Here is an 18,311-nt window from a genome sequence, read left to right as displayed (position 1 = left end):
AATACCTAAGATGCCGGTGTATTTCAGTTCTTTGTATTCCACCAGTCCTCCAGGGCCAATGTTAACCCGAAGTTTAAGTTACAGATCCCAAAATATAACCTGTTACACGGCCTGCAATGAAAATATTTTCTTATGCAAAGCGTAATTCAGATGATCTAAGAAGTGTGTTCATTAAATGCCTCCTTTGGCATCAGTATATTAATCAATTAAACATGGGTACTTCGTGGACAGAAAAAACGGAGGCTTTCTCTTTGATGTGAAAGGCCGAGTGCTGCCATGACCTGGAGAGGGGGCAGTGGAGGCCAAGACTGGAGAGTGACAGGCTTGCCGAAAGGGAGACAACCTGGAGTGTCAGGGTGAGGATCTTGAACTATCTGATGTCAGCGACCTGGTAAAAGGTATCATGGACACAAACGACTGGTGGCACAACTTCACATGGAGTATGGAGAAACTGAAAAAAGACCAGGTAACCATCGAAATAGTTTCCCTTAGGCTTTGAAACTTAGCTAGGTAGAAACAGTGGAAGTTTAGAAGAGAGCGAGCTGACACCTTGTACTTCCTTTTTTTTTGTATTAAAAAAATTCTAGTAGTTCTGGTTATGCATAATATCTAAAGAGAATAATTTGCTTTTTTCCCCTGAAGAAGTGCATATTCCATGACTTCTTACATAACTGATGGATTGGTCCAATCTATGGAAAGGTTGCTAAACAAAGGAAAACTTGTGTTTTCTTTCTCAGACACACAAATCAAATGAATGTTTCTTTCCTTGGATAGGAAGTAGCTTCTGAGTTTTGCCACCTTTTGGAAACCCCTGGGGGTTGCTGGGAGTCAACAATCACTTTCTCAACGGCAGTGACACTTGGCTCATCTAGTTACATAAAGGGACAAGGAATCGCTCTGGCGTTGGCCTGGCCTTGAGGAGAGCAGTCAACACGAGAAGGGTGGCGATTAGATTTCTGATTTACACTCAGCGCTACTGCGGTGCTCTCTCTACTACTCTTTGGTTATTCTTTCCTACAAGGTCAGAGGGCAGGGCCAACCCAAAATTGCTCTAGTACAATGCTACATGCAAAAAGTTATTACTTGTTCAAAAAGACCAAATGGACTTTGCTGTCACTTATCCAACAAAGTCCCTGTTCCGGAAGAATGTCTAGAGCTGGTACGTGAAATGTTTCTGCATATTATTTTTGGAATAAAGGATGTGAACACATGATGTGTTAACACAATAGGATATATCAAAATAGTATTTGTCTCATTTTCTGTAGTCGGATTGCTTCCGAATAATCCATTATGCATTGAGACTTTGGCTCCCAAGCCGAAGTCGCAACTCTAAGCAGAGCACGGCGTCCGTGGTGGTGTGGTCCTGAGGGCCAACTTTCTTCAGGCCTCTCTTCACTCTTCCACCCACTGTTCTACTCTTATCAAAGCCCCACCCCTGAAAAGCTCTATCCAGCTCCCATCACGACCACCTGGCTTTGAGAGTTGCTCTTTTGGCGTAGGCCACTGTTCTATTGGATGATGTGAAGCAGATGTTAAGCCAAACGAGTTTCAATATGCTTTTCAGCATCCTCAAATTGACTCGTGTATGTTTCTGGTTATTCTACCTACTCACGAAACCATTGTCATTTTTCTTTGCCACAACCAAAACTTGAAAACTCTATTTCAAAGTAAAAGGGTGTGGGGAGTTCTGTGGGCAGGAAGATAAATGTATGCCATTAAACTCAGACGGTTCAAGTCCGAAGCTCATCAGTTACCGATTCCGTGGCTTCAGGCAATGTTTTAAGTTCCCTGAACTTGAGTTTCGTCATTTGGAAAGACCATATGCTTTGTAATTGAGAACATTTCTGCTAACATGTGTAGTGTAACTGGCAGTGTCTGACACACAGTAGCAGCGATTGGTCAGCAAGTAGCCAACTACGGATTTTGTGAGGTGGGGTGTAGTTCACTGTGCCTCAGGAGCGCAACGCCACACACAGAACAGATCCAGCACTGCCTGGTCCTCGGCCATCGTCGCCATCGTCACCTTTCCAGCGCCGAGTGCACTGGCACTCCACTCAAAGTCTCGCTTTTTCTTGACCCCTTCCTTACCAAACATTAAGTTGGCATTTTTTGTGTATCACATTGGTAACGAAGTGCAATTAGCGCACTTAAGTCTTCTAGTACCAAATACGTAAGATATAATACTAGCTATCATAATTTCTGGTGACTTCATAAAATCAAAAGATACATTACTGTCATTAATATGATCTTTAATAAGTGGAATAATGCACCATTTTACAGCAAGCCTTTTTAAACCTAAAGCACTGTCTTAAAATCTTCCCTAATGTCTCTGTATCAATACATTCTTTTTATTTAGGTTTATAGATACCAAAGCATTTGCTTACTTACAATTACTCATAGAAAACTCTTTAGTGGCTTAATGTCAGCTTTCATAGTGGCATCCATAGATAATACAAAAGAAAAGTGATTTGCTTTATTTCATACACACACTGATCCATCAAACACAACTTATACAGCATAGCAAGGTCTCAGACAGCTTATACAAAAGCAAAATAACTGAAAGTAATATCATAAACCCATACATGATATTCTACCTTTAATGTAAGAGCAAAACACACCAACAAAAGATACCCGTTAACAAGAAAGAGGGTTCTGAGGAATTGCCAATTTTGTCAGACTTTTCCAGAAAAGCATCCTCAGAAATGATGCTCCATAGCTTATATTTCTCCTGTCCATTCCGAAAAAGTGTGACGGCCATACATCTCCATGTTTCAGCTACTGTAATAACACCCTAAGAGTTAGTGTATTTTACAACTATCCATGTGTCCTTATTGGGAAAATTATCAACAGAAAATTAAGGATGATTCCAGCTTATACACATGTATACAATTGCTATGGAAACAAAAATGACAGAGCATACAAAAATCTTTCAATAAATAAATGTAACCAGAAAAAGCCAAGCCACAGAAGCCAAAGCAGTTCAATGTCAAACAGGGACCCAACGAACAATTTTTGAAGGGCATCTTTTAGTAATTTACTCTTTACTAACTAAATTTTCTTTGAAAATGTTTTTCCCTTATGTATTTAAGAGGATTGGTAAGTTGGAGAGCCTGAGATAAGACTGGTTAGAAAGGACTTCACTAGGAGTTTAAGTGCATACAGCATACACATTTGGAGCTTGAACTTGTCTGATTAAAATAACATTTCCAATGTGACAATATGATAAATAAATTGGGTAGGTAATCCCAAATTACCATTTAAAAAAATCTATTACTTAAAGTTATAGTTTTTGTTTTAGAGAAGTTACTTTATTAAGCTTTCTCATTATGGAATGATATAAAGTGAAATAAATGTGTCCCATCAAGTATAACCATTTAACCAAAGAACAAAACAGTTTGAAGATGATGCGTCAACTCTAGGGCCTAAATTTGCTGTAGCATGTAGCCAATTAGTTGTGTAATTCCCTCTATTAAGTCATTAAGGAACCGGGCAAATTTTACGAATTACGAAATCTGTTATTATGTCTATATAAATTATAGCAAATCATAAAATGAAACGTTAAATGAACTGTGCAACTAACACTTTTAAATATTCAACTGGATCAATAGCTCGTGTGCTACCAATTACCATAGATACTCGTGTAAAAGCCTTGTTTTTCCAGCACATTTTTAATGCAGTTTTTGTGGTAAAACTAGGTGCCTTGGCTGATATGCTGGTCGGCTTATACTTGAGTATATATGGTAAACTTTTTTCACGTGTAAGGGGATGGAAGGGGCCCTGAGTATTTAAGCAATATTGTCTATAGAATGAGTCTAAAACATGAAAATGTTTCCATAATCTAAAAGCACAGATAAAATGGGGGGAGGGACTAACATGTTGTCTTTTAAAACATTGAAGAGTCGAGCTATAGTTTAATATACAGTAATTTTTTAAAAGATTACTGTAATGATGTCATTTAGTTACAAAGATTCCCCCTCTCTCACATCCAGATTTAAAACTCTGGACTTCAAATTAGGCTTTTGAAATCAACGTGTATGTCCACAACATTGAGTAGTAACACTATGAACATCACACTAACAGAACTACACTCTCAAGGTACAACAAGTTTACTTGGGGCACACCTTTAATAAAACCTAAGTTCTTCTCAAGGATTTACTTTCAATATATAGCTACCATGAGTTAAATTCCTAAAATGTTCTTTATAGACATACTCAATTTTAACCAGTCACTTAAAAGTTTATGATGTTACAGTCCAGTCTATGTTGCAAGTATTTCAAAAGTGGTCTACAAAATGTTTCTAGGTCATGCCTGATTATTGTAGGGTTTGTAAATCTTTTTTGGGGGGTGGGTGGGTGGTATTGTAAATCTTGCCTGTTTGTGTTTGATATTTGACACAAAGAAACATGTAACATATTCTTGTGGCTCAATTATAACACCAAGTTTGCTGCAATATGGGTTATACATTTTAATAGCCAAAAAAATATATACAATTCTATATGCATGGATTTGTAGTTATAGTTAATGAGAATATAAAATTATAAAACTCCACAATGAAATAGAAAACAGCTAATACAAAACAAAATTTAAGTGCTGATTCTGCCAATAGTCCTGATGGTTGAATCCACTGTCAAATGGTAATATCTGAATTTTTCATTTTATCAAACTATTGAAATTAACTAGTTGATTGAATTTTGACACAACCATATTTTGTTTTTAAGTATAAATCAAGCCATTAAAATATGACAGAAGAGAGAGAAGGAAAGGACCGAAGCAATTTTGTCTGAAGAAGCAAGGCTCAGATGTCATCTGAGAGGCCTGACGTAAAGAGGAATAACTATGTTGGAGAGCAAAACCAACTGTTCTCGACTGGGTAAGAGAAAGAGAGTTAAAATGAAACAGGAGGGACGCAGGATACATGTAAGGAAAACTTTTCTGACACAGAAGATAGCAAGTTAGATAACCAAGGGCTAGGGTTGGTCAGATACAGACAATGAGGGATTCAGAGAAACTCATGGGCAGGCGCTCCAGAGAGCCACGTGAGCGTCTCTTTTCTTGTGCATTACTTTGAGAGCAGTTTTTATGCAACTAGCTTCAACAGTGATTTGCCAGATTTACTTAAAACAAAGGGAGATATATTTGGTAAGAATCATGCAGGTCGTTTTTACTAAACTGTGCATAGTTCAGAATCTAGAAGTTATAAATATCCTGGGGAATTTATGAGTGTTATACAGTTTCTAGAATAATCAACTAATGTGTGTACAGATTCTAACTTTTATGGGATTAGCTGGGAAGATAAAGCAATCTGTGAATAGTTGTGTAATAACTTGCATATAACTGACAACATAAATTTATAAAACACTGTATAGAAACATGTAATCTCAGGTTCAATGAGCAAACCATCACCAATGAAATATTCGTATCTATAAATATCAAAAAGAAAAAAGGAAAGAAAACAAAGTTAATTGAGCTATTTTTCCATTCTAAGTAACTTTTAAGAGGGGTTTACAGAGATTAGGAACCAGCCTCCCTGGTACTGTAATTGGCATTAAAAGCCAGATTTGGAAATGTTACAAGTCAAAATCCTTGCCAATTTTTGTGACTATTCCTATATAAACACATTATTTACTTGAGTTTTCTCCTCTCAATTATTTTTCACATTCAGAACCAATGTACTTTTCCTGGAACAAGAGGACACAGATAAGAAAGCGATACCAAACTGCTTTATTAATAGATCAGGTCCTTGTATCATTTCAGCATCCTACTCCGTTTGCTCTAAAGTCACTAGGTGGAGATAATTTTCCATTTGGAGTCAAAGACCTGTCGAGACTGAAAAATCCATGTGAGATCGATTCCTCCACACCTAGCATGGAATTAATGGAGGGAAAAGTCTCCGTTTCCATAAGCTCCCTTCACTTTCCCCTTAACATGGACTTCATGGTTTGTTTTGTAGTGTAAGAGTGTTAGGCAAGAAGAGAAGTGGTAGGATTTAAGACTCTTGAAGGAGATGTGAGATTGAAATTTGTTTTGAATTAGTAATTGTTTCTCAAGCAACAACCAGCCGAGACATGTCTACATGTCTTCTTCTGTTTACCTAACTTCTAAAGTCATGGGAGTAATTGGCTTGGCTTATAAACCACAGTTGTGCTGGAGCGTGGTGCCTGAATGTTCTACCCACACAGGCCAATCAAACATGAAAGGGAAGGATCCTGGGCACCATAAAAGAATGTTAATTCTAAGAATTCAAAACTGTGTTCAGCAAACCAGCTAAGTAGATGACATCTAACTTGTAATACGGCCAGGAAGAAAAGGCATGTATACAAGTTACAAGCATTAGGGAGAGCACATGGGAAAATGCAGGCTGTCTTTAGCTAAATGAGAAAGACCGGAATATGAGTGAGAAAACATGGTTTAAAAGATAAATGGCAAGTCTAAAATATGTTTTCTTCTTAGTTTTCTATTTTTCAGAGAAATGAGAGTCGAAACATGATCAGATAACATCTTTTAAGCACTCTGATGCCCTGGGAAAGAAAAAAAGAGATCAATGTTTATAAGTTGATAAATAATAATGTGTGTGTGTATATATATATATGGTGTCCTGTGTTTGACAAAGTGCTTTACTTAAAAAAAAAAAAAGAAAAAGAAAAAGTCAAACCACACAGAAGTTGTTATTTTAGAAAAGACTATTAGTAATGAAAGAAGCAGGAAGAGCTTTAGAAAAATGGATTTGAAGGACACGTATGGATTTGAAGGCCTACTCTAATGTGATGCCCGTAATAAATGCTGATCACATATTGAAGGTTATGCGAAAAGCTGGTGAAGGGAGAACTTAGGATTCGCAAAGAAAGAAGTGCACAAGGGTGAAAAGAGAGAGGTACCTCTTGGTCTGCTCCAACAGGTAGATTTGGCAGCATTCCTTCCCTCCTTCACAAGGATTTGGCCTCACCGGAAAATGACTTTTTCCACAAAATGGTTTAGTCATTCTAAGAGGAAGAGGAATCACCTTCAGAAAAGTCACCGGCTTTTCTTGGGAACAGAAGAAGAGATACTTACAGGTTCAAAACTGAACTGAGTTAACAGTGGCCTAGTCAGAGAATGAAACCATTAATAGGATACTGTCTCAACCATCTACCTACTTAAAAATTCCATTTAGTTATAACTCTGTACATTTTCTATAAAAATGTACTTCTTAAATAGATGAATAAGGAATATGCGCTTCCATATAAAAATAAAATTAAAAAAAAAAAACTTTAAGGGCTATAATTTGATTTCCTCTATTTTGTTCTATGCTCTCTTATGAACTTCCAAAACCAGAAACCAAAGTGTTTATTAAAATGCCTGGAAGGAAATGGTTAGGATCTGGAAGGTTTTCCTAAAAGAAATGAAAGGCATTTCCAAATAGGCTTTGGCAGTTCCTTCTTTTGAGCCCTTGGAGGCAGTGTGCCAACCTTCTCCATGCTACAGAGAGAGGAAGCAGGAGAGCAGGCCACTGCTTTCACCTTACAAACTCATCCTCCTGGAACGGACCTGCCAGAATCACGTTTGCACTATGGAAAAATGTGTATTCCTGCTAGGAAGGGAGCTCACCAGAACACTTACTCGGGGCCTATCGACTATTGCACTGTCAGACAAAACACGAAAGAAATAATATCCCACAGGTAATATGTTCAGGGACTTAGCAACATATAAACTACCATGGGCCCAGAAAAAAACAAACGTGGATATCAGACACCACTGCAGTCAAACCTGTATTAATTTGCTTCTGTTTTAATGACCTTTAGAAACTGGTCCAAACTGATTATCAGCAATACATTGTTTTTGCTTTTTTTTTCTTAAAAAAATATTTTGAGACCACTTTTGATACACACACATATAATTCTGTGGTCATAACAGACAAATATAACTTTCGCGAGACTAAACAAAAGTGCAAAACTTAAAAAATAAAATAAAAAAGCATAAGCTAAATGTTCTGCATAGCTGAAATCTATTTAAAGCAAGTCCTTTTTGAAGGGATGGGAGGAGGTGCTGACAGGAGGACAAAGCAGTTTTTTGTTTTTAAAATGTCTTCTGCATGTTTAAATGATGCAAAAAATAATTTCACTTGGTGCGTAGGCTGGAAATGGAAAATCTCTCACAGACAATTCATCCCCATTTCTTCGGACACCATAGTTGTGGCAGTGCCTCCTTCTGCAAGGTAGACAGCGGTGCTGGATTTGGAATGGACCGCCCTGTCGCTGCCGTGGCCGTTGACCTCACAGTCCAGAGGCTCGGTGGAGATGACCCAGGTAGAAGGACGCCACCGCTTAAGAGAATAGGGAGTTTTCACACGGTTCTTGATCTTGTCACCTGATCCTGATTTGCCATCTTGTGTTGGCTCGCCTACTACAAAGACAAATACGGGGAAATGCACTTTACAAAAAGAAACTGTCCAGAGGTAGAGCCTTCACGTTTCAATTTCCCAAGAACAGGTCAAAACCAGTATCTGCAGGAGATTACCAACGCACAGGCAATACTGTCCCAGGCAAAGTCTAACCAATTTATTTTGAAGATTCTTTAAGCCAAATGCCTTCACCTTTTTTTTGTCCCCCCAAAATGGATGGAATTATTTTATAGAGTAAGGAAGAAAACAATATAGAAAATATGAAAATTTATGTTTTCAATTGTATCCCAAATCCTTTGGTATTTCTGATAGATTTCCAACTGAGCAAAAGACACTTAACTTTTCTACTCAGCATTCAACATGGATCAAATTTTAAAGGTACCTAGCATGTAAATTTTTTCAGAAGAATGGCTGAAATATTAGAATATCAATTTTCCAGAAATTCCCTTTCCTCATACAAGGGTTTTGTTTTCTTTGAACTCAAACATAGCTCTGTGGCTGGTCTTTGATAAAGGACCTTTTCTGTTTGGTATTTGCACCCTTCCTTTCACCCATTGACAACCCTCAACCACCTCCGAAGGTAGCACCCCGTGAGTGCTGTCAGTGAGAGAGAGAGGGCATCTGCAGGATGATAACTGCTGCAGACTTTAGGAAACCCTGAAGCTCTCCTGGTTATATTGTAATCTTTTGGGGGACAGAAATCAAATATCCATTTATTAGAGTTCCTATTGGGCCCACAGCACCATACGACAGGCACAAGAGGGACTCATAAACTCTAGGAAAAGCTACTAAAAAGAAACTGCAATAAACTGTATGGTCATTTTCCTGAATTTTCTCTGGGTTTTGAAGATTTATTAATATAAACCTAATAAAATCTTAATATAGATATAATCTCTATTTGTATGCTCAACAAACTATTTTAAAACTTGTACTAGCAGTGTTATTTATTTAGCCACTATCAGCCATAGCAAGTATGTGAAGGTGCCTTAAATACAAGAGCTTTATAGAGTACATACAGAATTGGGAATTATTCTGAATACTATAACATCAACTTTTTAGTTATCAAAGACAATTTTTTACTAAATTCTCTTTAGTCTAATTACTTTTGAGGACGACCCAATAGTTTTTTATTTCCCCAAATGGCAGGAATAAAAATTCACTGGTTGAAATGTTGTCTGATTCACTTAAGGAGTTAATAAAATGTCCCAAAAAGATACAACAGGAGAGATGAATGGTACTTCCACTTACACTGTATACTGCTGCCATCTAGGATATTTGTGGCTGAGAGATCCAGAGAATTAGGCCTCTGTGCTCTTCTGGGCTTTGGCGGTCCAGCATCTGCTGCTGTGCTTGGAGCCCTCTGCGTCAGGTGACCTTGCTCTGCACGAGGGTTACTGTTGTTGTTGTTGTTGGAGTTAGTTCGGCCGCCTTCTAGAGGCCGTTCCCTCCTGTCCACAAGACGATCCAAAACACCTTCATCATGGCCAGCCTGTTGTTCTCGTCTTAGTAAAGGTTCATGTTCATCAGGACTGGAAGTAATATTCAGCCGGGTATCCTCGCCAATGAATTGACTCTGCAGCATTTCTTGGGCTCTATGTGCCACTATGTTGGCTGTCTGGCCAGATGGTACTACCCCATTGGAAAACTGGGTTGGGGCAGCATGTGAGTTAATGCTGTGGTTTCTGCCGGCTACTCCATTCATGGTGACTGTCACCACGTGAGGTTCTACAGCATTGATTGTATTCATCTTGGCAACTCCAGTTTCTACTTGTTTTAAGTTTGATTTGTGCTTGCTGCCAAATTTTAGCCGGGGTTCCTTTGTTGAATTTTTGGTGTTCAAAGGCAAACTAGTAGGTCTCTTAGGAAGGTTTTGTTGCTTGGGGAGAGGATATATCTGAGTAGATGGGACATCAGGAATTAAGCATGCTTGGCCATTTGTAGCCTGTGTGAAGTCCTGCTGTCCAGTCACTTCTACTGCAAGCTTTATGAGTGGGTAAAGCAAGCTAGAACTGGTACTGCTCAGGGGATCTGGCCCACTGAACTGCTTCAGAGAATGTTCCATTAGATTCTCATCCGAGCTTTCCTTGAGGTTCTTATCAACTTCTTTTGGGTCTAGCTTGTTGGTTTCCAAGTCTTCTTCTGTTAGTTGTAAGCACACAGGGGTTGGTCCAATTGGCTGTGCAGCATTTGTGGCATGCAGATTTGTTTCATCTGAGTATGGCATCTCAGATATAGTGGTCATGCCAGTGCTTGGAGTGAGGCCAGTGGTGTTTGTGGTGGTTGTGTTGGTGGACAGGCTGGTGACGCTTGTTTCAGGGCTGGGGATTCGAGCTTGTGCTTGCTGTCGTTCATAGTTAATTGAGTTTCGGTTCTTTTCCCCTATAGCCAAAGGTGTGCTGGACATTGAATGCTCAGAGGAAATATTCTTGACAATGCTGTCAGTGTGATGAATAGAGTCTTCAATGTATGAGGAAGAAGAATAATCTGGATAGGGGCCAATCTTTGGCATACGCCTATTATGTGACAGGTTGCTTAAAGAAAGAAAAAAAGTGGTGTCATAATTGGGACAGTATTTTTATGACAAATTTAACACTTTGAAAGAAAATTAGCTTTTCTCCAAGCTTAACACTTTTGATTTTAAAGTCCGAGCTATGTTTTATTTTATTCATGGCCCACATTATTTGAAAGTTCTAATCAAATTATGAAGTGCTAATAACTTGTCGGGATAATAGTTTACATGAATTAAGTCCTATGAAGAATCTACGTGGATCTAGGTATTTTTACACATGTTAGGTATTTTAGCTTACAATGGTTGATTTAAGAATCTCCCCATAATATCAACTAAATATAGCTTTATGAACTATGTATTAAAGATGTTTGCTCAATCAGATTTTAAGCTCCATGAAAGGAAGAACTGTGGTGTATATTTCTTTTGTACTCTCCTATTTCTAGATACATGATGTCTCTTTAAAAACTAGGTTATCAAAAAAAAAATAGGTTATCAGTTAAGGTCCAATGGCCAAACTCATGAAAACCATAAACTTTTAGGTTGTGCCAAAGCATTTCCATTAAGAGGCACCATCTGGGACTGGACTATTATCTTCCTGGTGGCTCATAAGAGCAACAGCATTGAAAGTGCTAGAGCCTTGAGTATTAGGCAGAAGGGGAACTCAGCAAAGGATCACAGATTCAAAGCTGCTCTGCAGTCATCAGGGTTTCCTCTATCATAGCCCCCCCCCGCCCCAGTGATGGTTCTTGAGCATCACACTGTAATATACATTATATATATAATTAAAATTATATATATATAATTTTTTAATTGGATGAAAATAAAAGTCAGGGGAAGCTTTAAAGCAAACAATAGGTATAATCACTGGAAACATGACTAGATATGAGTATTTTAGCCAAAAATCAACAGTTAAGGTAGAAGACAGACTGATAAGACACGAGGACAATGAGACAGGAGGGGGTTAGAAGAAAAAGTCAGTGTGCAGCACAGGTAAAAGGTGCTAAGGAGTCATGAAGGGTAACATTCGATCAAATTAAGTCTACGGTGGGAATAAATGTAGGGTTCAATGATGGGAAACTGTAGCTGTAACTAGAGGTGAGAAGAAAAGTGCTGCAGGGGGTGGGAGAGCTGAGTGGCAGAGGAGGCAGCAACGACTTCTTCTCACTCGCCAGCTCAGAAGCACTTTGGCAAAAGCAGCTCTTGAGAGGGGCGCAAATAGTAAGTACACTACAGCAAAGGACAATATGGAGATACGGGGGAATGGAAGCAGAACATTGTTCTTGCATGTGTATAATGGGAAAATGTCATATTTAGAATAGTATCTACTTTCCTTGGCTTATTTATATAGTTTAAGGATTTATACACTAAAACTAATTCAAATAAACAGTGTAACCAAATTTTTACATCATAGTTCATAATATAGATTATGCTCAGAAACCAGAGCAATAGAAAACAGTAAAGAAATGGATTCCAGAACCCAGAGCATTTTTATGTTTTCTCTCATAATCCTTCCCTCGACATATTAATTTAAAAAATTCAGCATGTATTGAAAGTTATTTTTAAAAATTTATATATATAAAATATGGACCAAAGAACATACATTAATTATATGGTCTGCAATTTCCAAGTAGTAGAAACTTTTAAAAAGCCTTTTATTTAGAACCAAAAGTCAAGCGTTTTAACAAATGTTTCATAAAAAATGTTCATGATAGGATGGGAAAAACTTTTCAAATTGCCTTTTATGTCAAATTCATAGTACATTCTGTAAGATAGCACACAGGATAGGGAATCTAGAAAACTTATCTTCCAGTGAAACAGCAATGAGATATGCGTATAGGTGGGTTCATTTTTCATTTCTGTAAAAAACAAGCAAAAAAGCACGCAAAAAAACCCCAACCAGCACCGCCCCTCCCCCCAAAAAGAGTGGTGATGTATATAGAGGGAAGTGATGGAATATTGTATTGAATTATCATGAAAGAGTTCTTGTTTAATAAACAGATAATGTAAAAAAAGAAAAAAAGAGTGGTGAATAATAACAACCAAAGGAAACTAAGACAATCTATAGAAAAGAGTCTATAAATTTTCAGAACTATGAAAATATTTTACCTTTATTATAGTAGGGAAGTTAGAACATTAATAGAGAAAGACTAATCTCTTTTACTTGATTTTTCTCAAAAAAAGTCACTGTCATGGAGTTAATGCTGACTCACAAAAAGGCTGTAAATCTTCACAGGAGCAGAAAGCCTCATTTCTCTCTTGTAGAATGGCTGGTGGTTTTGAGCTGCTACCCTTGTGCTTAACAGTCCAATGCATAACTCATATATTCTATCTTGTGCTTATTCCAAAGAAAAAGAAGATGTATGGCCTTATGAGTTAATCGTGCACTCTTAGACTAGGTTTGGCAGTATTTCCTTCCTGTTCTTTGGTCGCTTCTAGCACTGTTCAAGCATTTTGGGCTCTTACCGCTCGTTCTGCATAGCAGTGGACATAGGGTTAACTGTTGGGCTCACGGGTTTATTTCTCTCCCAGATCATCATCAGTTCTGCCAGCCTCTCCTCTGCACACTGGGCAGTAAGCCGAGCCTCAGCATCTTGGTCCCAGCAGTCTTCGATTGTCTCCTTGAGGGACCTCACTGCCTGTATTACAAAGTGCTCGTCAAACAGTATTTTTAACTTTTAGACAGAGTTGTACTAAGCTTTTTAGTTTACAAAACAAAGAGAAAGGTAAATGTTCAGTATTTTATATAACTATAGTAAAATAAAATATGTAGTTATAGTAAAATATTTTAGTCTTAGATTATAAAAATATCACTTTTCTCAAAAGTTGAGAAGAAATAAACAAGCAACTTTAACTCCTTGAGGAAATACCCACAAGAGTAAACATTTGTGGAAGTTAGGGATGTTTACATCATCGAAGATTTGGAACACTATTATGCCCATCAACAGCCATCAATTTCACGTTACTTCATTTTGTGTTTCATGGAATGTTGACGCCAGATTATCTTCTATCTGCAGGTGAGTTTTTCCTCCTTTTTTCTTAGTCAAGAGGGCTTCAACTCAATCTTAAAACTTAAATGTGTGACATCTTTGTCTTTAAACCAGTTCTGAATAGTAGTATCAAAAATAGTTCAAAATGATCTTTTAATTTTAACAATTTCAATTTTGTAGTGTTCTTATTTATTACCAATGAACAACAGCCTTCTTTTCTGGATAATTTGAACTCCCACTTAAAAAACATATTTTATCTAATTTGGTGGGAACTCATCCAGGTTTGTCTTTTTTTAAATCATTTTATTGGGGGCTCGTACAATCCTTAGGGTTTGTCTTATACTTTAAACTTTTCACCTGTTCTGGCATTTACATTCTCTCTATCTTAAACACTTTAAAAAAATGATTTTAGGTTTACTTAAAGCCATCGAGTCAATCCTGACTCACGATGACGCTGTAGGACAGAGTAGAAGTGCCCCTGTGGGTTGTTTTTGAGACTGTAATTCTATGGGAATAGAAAGCCTCATTTTTCGCCTGTGGAACAACTAGGTTTGGAACTGCTGATCTTCCCTTCCGGTTAACCGGTCAACATGTATCCACTATGCCACCAGAGCTGCTGAATTTTAGGCTAGGATTGTCATATTTAGGACAACAGAAATACAGGATACCCGGTCAAAACTGAATTTCAGATGAACAATGAGTAAAATTTTTAGGGTAACTATATTCCATGAAATGGTTATATCTGGCAATACAGATTCCTGAACTAAAACAACGGTACTAAAAATATGACCATAAAAGAAACATAGTTTAATTTGACTTCAACAAAAATCAAAACATTCTGCTTTTTCACAAAAGATTATTAAGAGAATTAGAAGAGAAGACAAGTTCTGTGGAGAATGATTAGTACATCTAGCTTACATTCAGATTATAAAAAAATTAAACTTAATAATAAAAAAACCAATAACTCAGTTAGAAATGGACAAAGACTTGAATAGACATGTTATCAAAAAAAGGGTAAGTCCCCCCCAGAAGGATGCACTTCAGAGGACAGAAATGAAGCTACAGCTTGCATCTGATCAGGGCACAAGGAGCAAACCAAGAGGGAAGGAGAGAGAGTAGATCACATCCCGGCCCACCAAGTCCCAAGGACAATATTCCTGCTCAGAGCAGCCAATGCACAGAGAGGACTATAGGGCCAGTCCCACCATGATACACAATGGCCCTCACTGACCCAAAGCACTACAGGGGACAACACTGGAGACACAGTGTGGGATTTGTGCCCACTCAGACCCCATCACACTGGGGAAAAACACTAAGGGTGTGCAACAGAACAGCAAGGGGAGCAAAGTCCCCAGGGAATACCAGAAATAGCTTTGGGGCCAAGGTATGGCATCCCATCAGACTCAACTGGAAAACATCCCTAATGGTCAACAAACACTCCTGGAATTATTTATAGGCTTTTCTTTTGTTGTTTAGTTTTGCTTTGTCTTGTTTTTGTGCTTAATATTGTATTTCTGCATGTCTTTCTAGATAAGATTGGCGGGATAAATAATTCTGAACAGGATGGTGGTTCTGGGCTGGGGATGGTGGGGGTACACGGGAGAGGGGGAAGCCGGGGAAAGGAAATGGGTGTTAACATACCCAGGCACCGAGGGACAAGGGTAACAACAAGTGATCAAAAAGTGATGGTGAGGAGGGTATAGGATCCCTTGTGGGGCTTAGTCAAGGGCAATGTAGCCAAGAGGAATTACTGAAACCCAAATGAAGGCTGAACATGATCATGGGACACGAAGGAAAAAAAGGAAACAGAGGAAAGGACCAGGAGGCAAAGGACATTAGAGGTCTAAATACAGGCATGTACATATGTAAACATCGTTTTAAAAATTAATCATTTTATTGGGAGCTCTTACAGATATCAAAATAATCCATATTTTTTTGTAATCAGTTTTGATTCCTTTTCTTTCTTTTTGAACTCTTTGATATCAGCTCCCCTTTATCCCTTCCCTCCCCCACTATCCCCAGTAACCCTATTGCTAAATATTATTATTTACTCTCTCTTACACCATGCGATGTATCCGTTCACCTGCAATTCCCTTAACTGTATTCAGGTGGGGTTATACAGTCATCATTGCTGTAAGCCTCACTCCTATTTCCTGTACCCTTAGAGAATCCTTACTCCTATTACTGTTTCTGAAGGGTTATTTATCTAATAGACATTACATTTGTTGGTAGGTGCTAATTAGCATTTTTGGTATTGCTTTCAAGAGCGTAAGATGACATTTCAATAATATTAAAACATGAACATGTTAATTATTCCAGCTGCTATTCCAATCTGGTGAACTTCAGATACATCAGTTAGTCTCTCTAAATAGTACTGAAACTAAACTTGCTAAAAATGGCACTTATGTTGAAAACATGTAATATTCTAAAAATCAAATACACTGGCTTTTAGACATTAAGCAATTCTAAGAACTATGAGCATTATTAAAACCCTATTTTTTCTTCAAACAGCATTCAAATATATTCAGTCATAAGTTCTGTTTTTAACAATTTAGTTCTCTCTTACCAGGCTATTTTCTTTCCAGGCTTCTGGGAACTTAGGTCTCTGTTTTTCCCTGGACACCAGAACTTGCATATCTTCAAAAGTGGGGTGGTTTCCAACTTCTGTTTGAAAAGCCATCTGGTATTCTGGTACAGATTCACCTGTGTATTTTCAGAAACGGATAGAATGATTATCCAATCATCATAAAATGACAGAGCAATAGGGATATTTTTAAAAACTTTTCATTGTAAATTAAAAAAATAAATGATTTCCAGTCAACAATTCATGCTCATTTTGCTTCATGTCATTGATTCAAATCCCAGTGTAGCATCACTTTCCCCTGTCCTCCATGTGTTTCCCACCAACAGTCTTTCTTCTCTCACAATTCTTCTGAACTTTGTCCTACAAATGCTCCTTGATTTTTTCCTCAATAGTTGATTATTCTAAGAAGTATGTGCAACACTAGTGGTTACTATTTCTAGGGTTACTGCAACTCTAGGTCTTTCTATAACTGTCTAGATTGGTTGGGTGAAAATTGAGCCAGAGGGGTGAGTTCATTTCCAGACCTGACGGGTGAGTAAGGGCCATAGTTTCAGGGGTTTACCTTTTTTCTTTTATGATTTTGAGCTTTGTTCAATGTTTTCTTCTCCTACTCTACGGAGGAGATTTTAATGCAATCCCTTCTCAGAGCAGTTGGTGATGGCAGCTGGCAACCAGCTAGCTTATTTGGTCCCAGGGTTGTGGAACTTATGTTTGTGTGGTCCATTAGGTCAGTGTACTAATTATTTGCATTTATCTTCAATTTTCTTCAGTCTTCTTTCCTCCAGACAGGGAGAAACCAATAGTTTCTCATGAATTTTTAAGATCCCAGTCACTCACTACTCACCAAAACAGGATATAGAATAAATATTGTCTTTAAGGAGTAGGTTGTGCCAACTGACCTTGATGTCTAACAGGGGCATTTCTGATGCCACATAAACAAAGGAATTGTGTGGTAGTTACACAATCTATTGTAAACTTGAGACTATTAAGAGTGAAGGGGGAGGACTTCTGGGAAGATGGTGACTGAGTAACACATACCAGAGGGACTCTGCAGAAATCAGCGCAGGATAGTTACTAGGAGGGAAATACCATATTGCCAGGTCACAGGAGGAGCATCATAAAGATAGAAGGCACAGATCCACTAGGTTTTGAGGGGCTTGGGGCTTTTGGCTTACCACAGTGGAGGTTGGCTAACGTTTGACCTTAGCCCCGTCACTGTCTTGGCCAGATCCCGGGTCATTTGGAGCCAGCGCAGGGGCTTTATCTGAACAGCCACAGCTTGCCACTGCCTTGGGGCAGAGATTAAGTCCCTCCAGACCCATGTTCAAGGAATGGGGCTCAGCTATATTGTTACTTTTGTTTCCCTCTCTTCTCTCTAACCCCCCGCCCCCACCCCCCCAGTTGGGTTAGTTTCTTTTTTTTTGTTTTCACTTTTCCTTCACATGCCACTGCTGACCTCCAGACCACTCCCCTTAACCTAGGGCATTTACGTCTGCTCTCCACACAGCTGGGAGAGGCCACCCTCTGCAACGTAAGCCAAGGCTGGGGAAAGTCTGGCCATCCTCCACTAGGGGATATCCTGTCCAACTCTTCCTGGGGAAATTCCGCCTGCCCATCTTCTTTGGGGGAAACCCTGCCTGTGTGGCTGGGGGAGCTCCTATCCATCCTCTGTGGTCCCACGTAAGTGAGGAAACTTCCTCCCTCCTGCCGCAGTGCCTCACACGACCTAAGGCAGCTTTGCCAACAATTGTCAACATTCCATCTCCACAGCAATCCACCTGACCAGGGAATTCTGCCCACCATTCACAGTGCTTTACACCAAAGTGGGCAACCCACCAGCCTTCTGTGGCACTC

General features: G+C 38.6%; 1 protein-coding gene across 1 annotated transcript in view; it reads right to left on the bottom strand.

The window, feature by feature from the left end:
• Positions 1-2,232: 2,232 nt before the first annotated feature.
• BMPR2 (bone morphogenetic protein receptor type 2) overlaps positions 2,233-18,311 on the bottom strand; it is a 96,200-nt gene continuing 80,121 nt past the window's right edge. Inside the window, exons 10-13 of the mRNA XM_004701754.2 lie at positions 16,440-16,576; positions 13,350-13,522; positions 9,626-10,908; positions 2,233-8,379 (exon numbers count right to left, since the gene is read on the bottom strand). Of these exons, the coding sequence (XP_004701811.1) occupies positions 8,129-8,379; positions 9,626-10,908; positions 13,350-13,522; positions 16,440-16,576 (1,844 nt within the window). The 3' untranslated portion in view covers positions 2,233-8,128. The remainder of the gene's footprint in view (positions 8,380-9,625; positions 10,909-13,349; positions 13,523-16,439; positions 16,577-18,311) is intronic.

The sequence above is a fragment of the Echinops telfairi genome, unplaced genomic scaffold (assembly GCF_000313985.2).
Source record: "Echinops telfairi isolate 266 unplaced genomic scaffold, ASM31398v2 ScPeMD7_3;HRSCAF=10, whole genome shotgun sequence".
NCBI lineage: Eukaryota > Metazoa > Chordata > Mammalia > Afrosoricida > Tenrecidae > Echinops > Echinops telfairi.
This window is presented reverse-complemented; position numbering and strand designations above follow the sequence as displayed.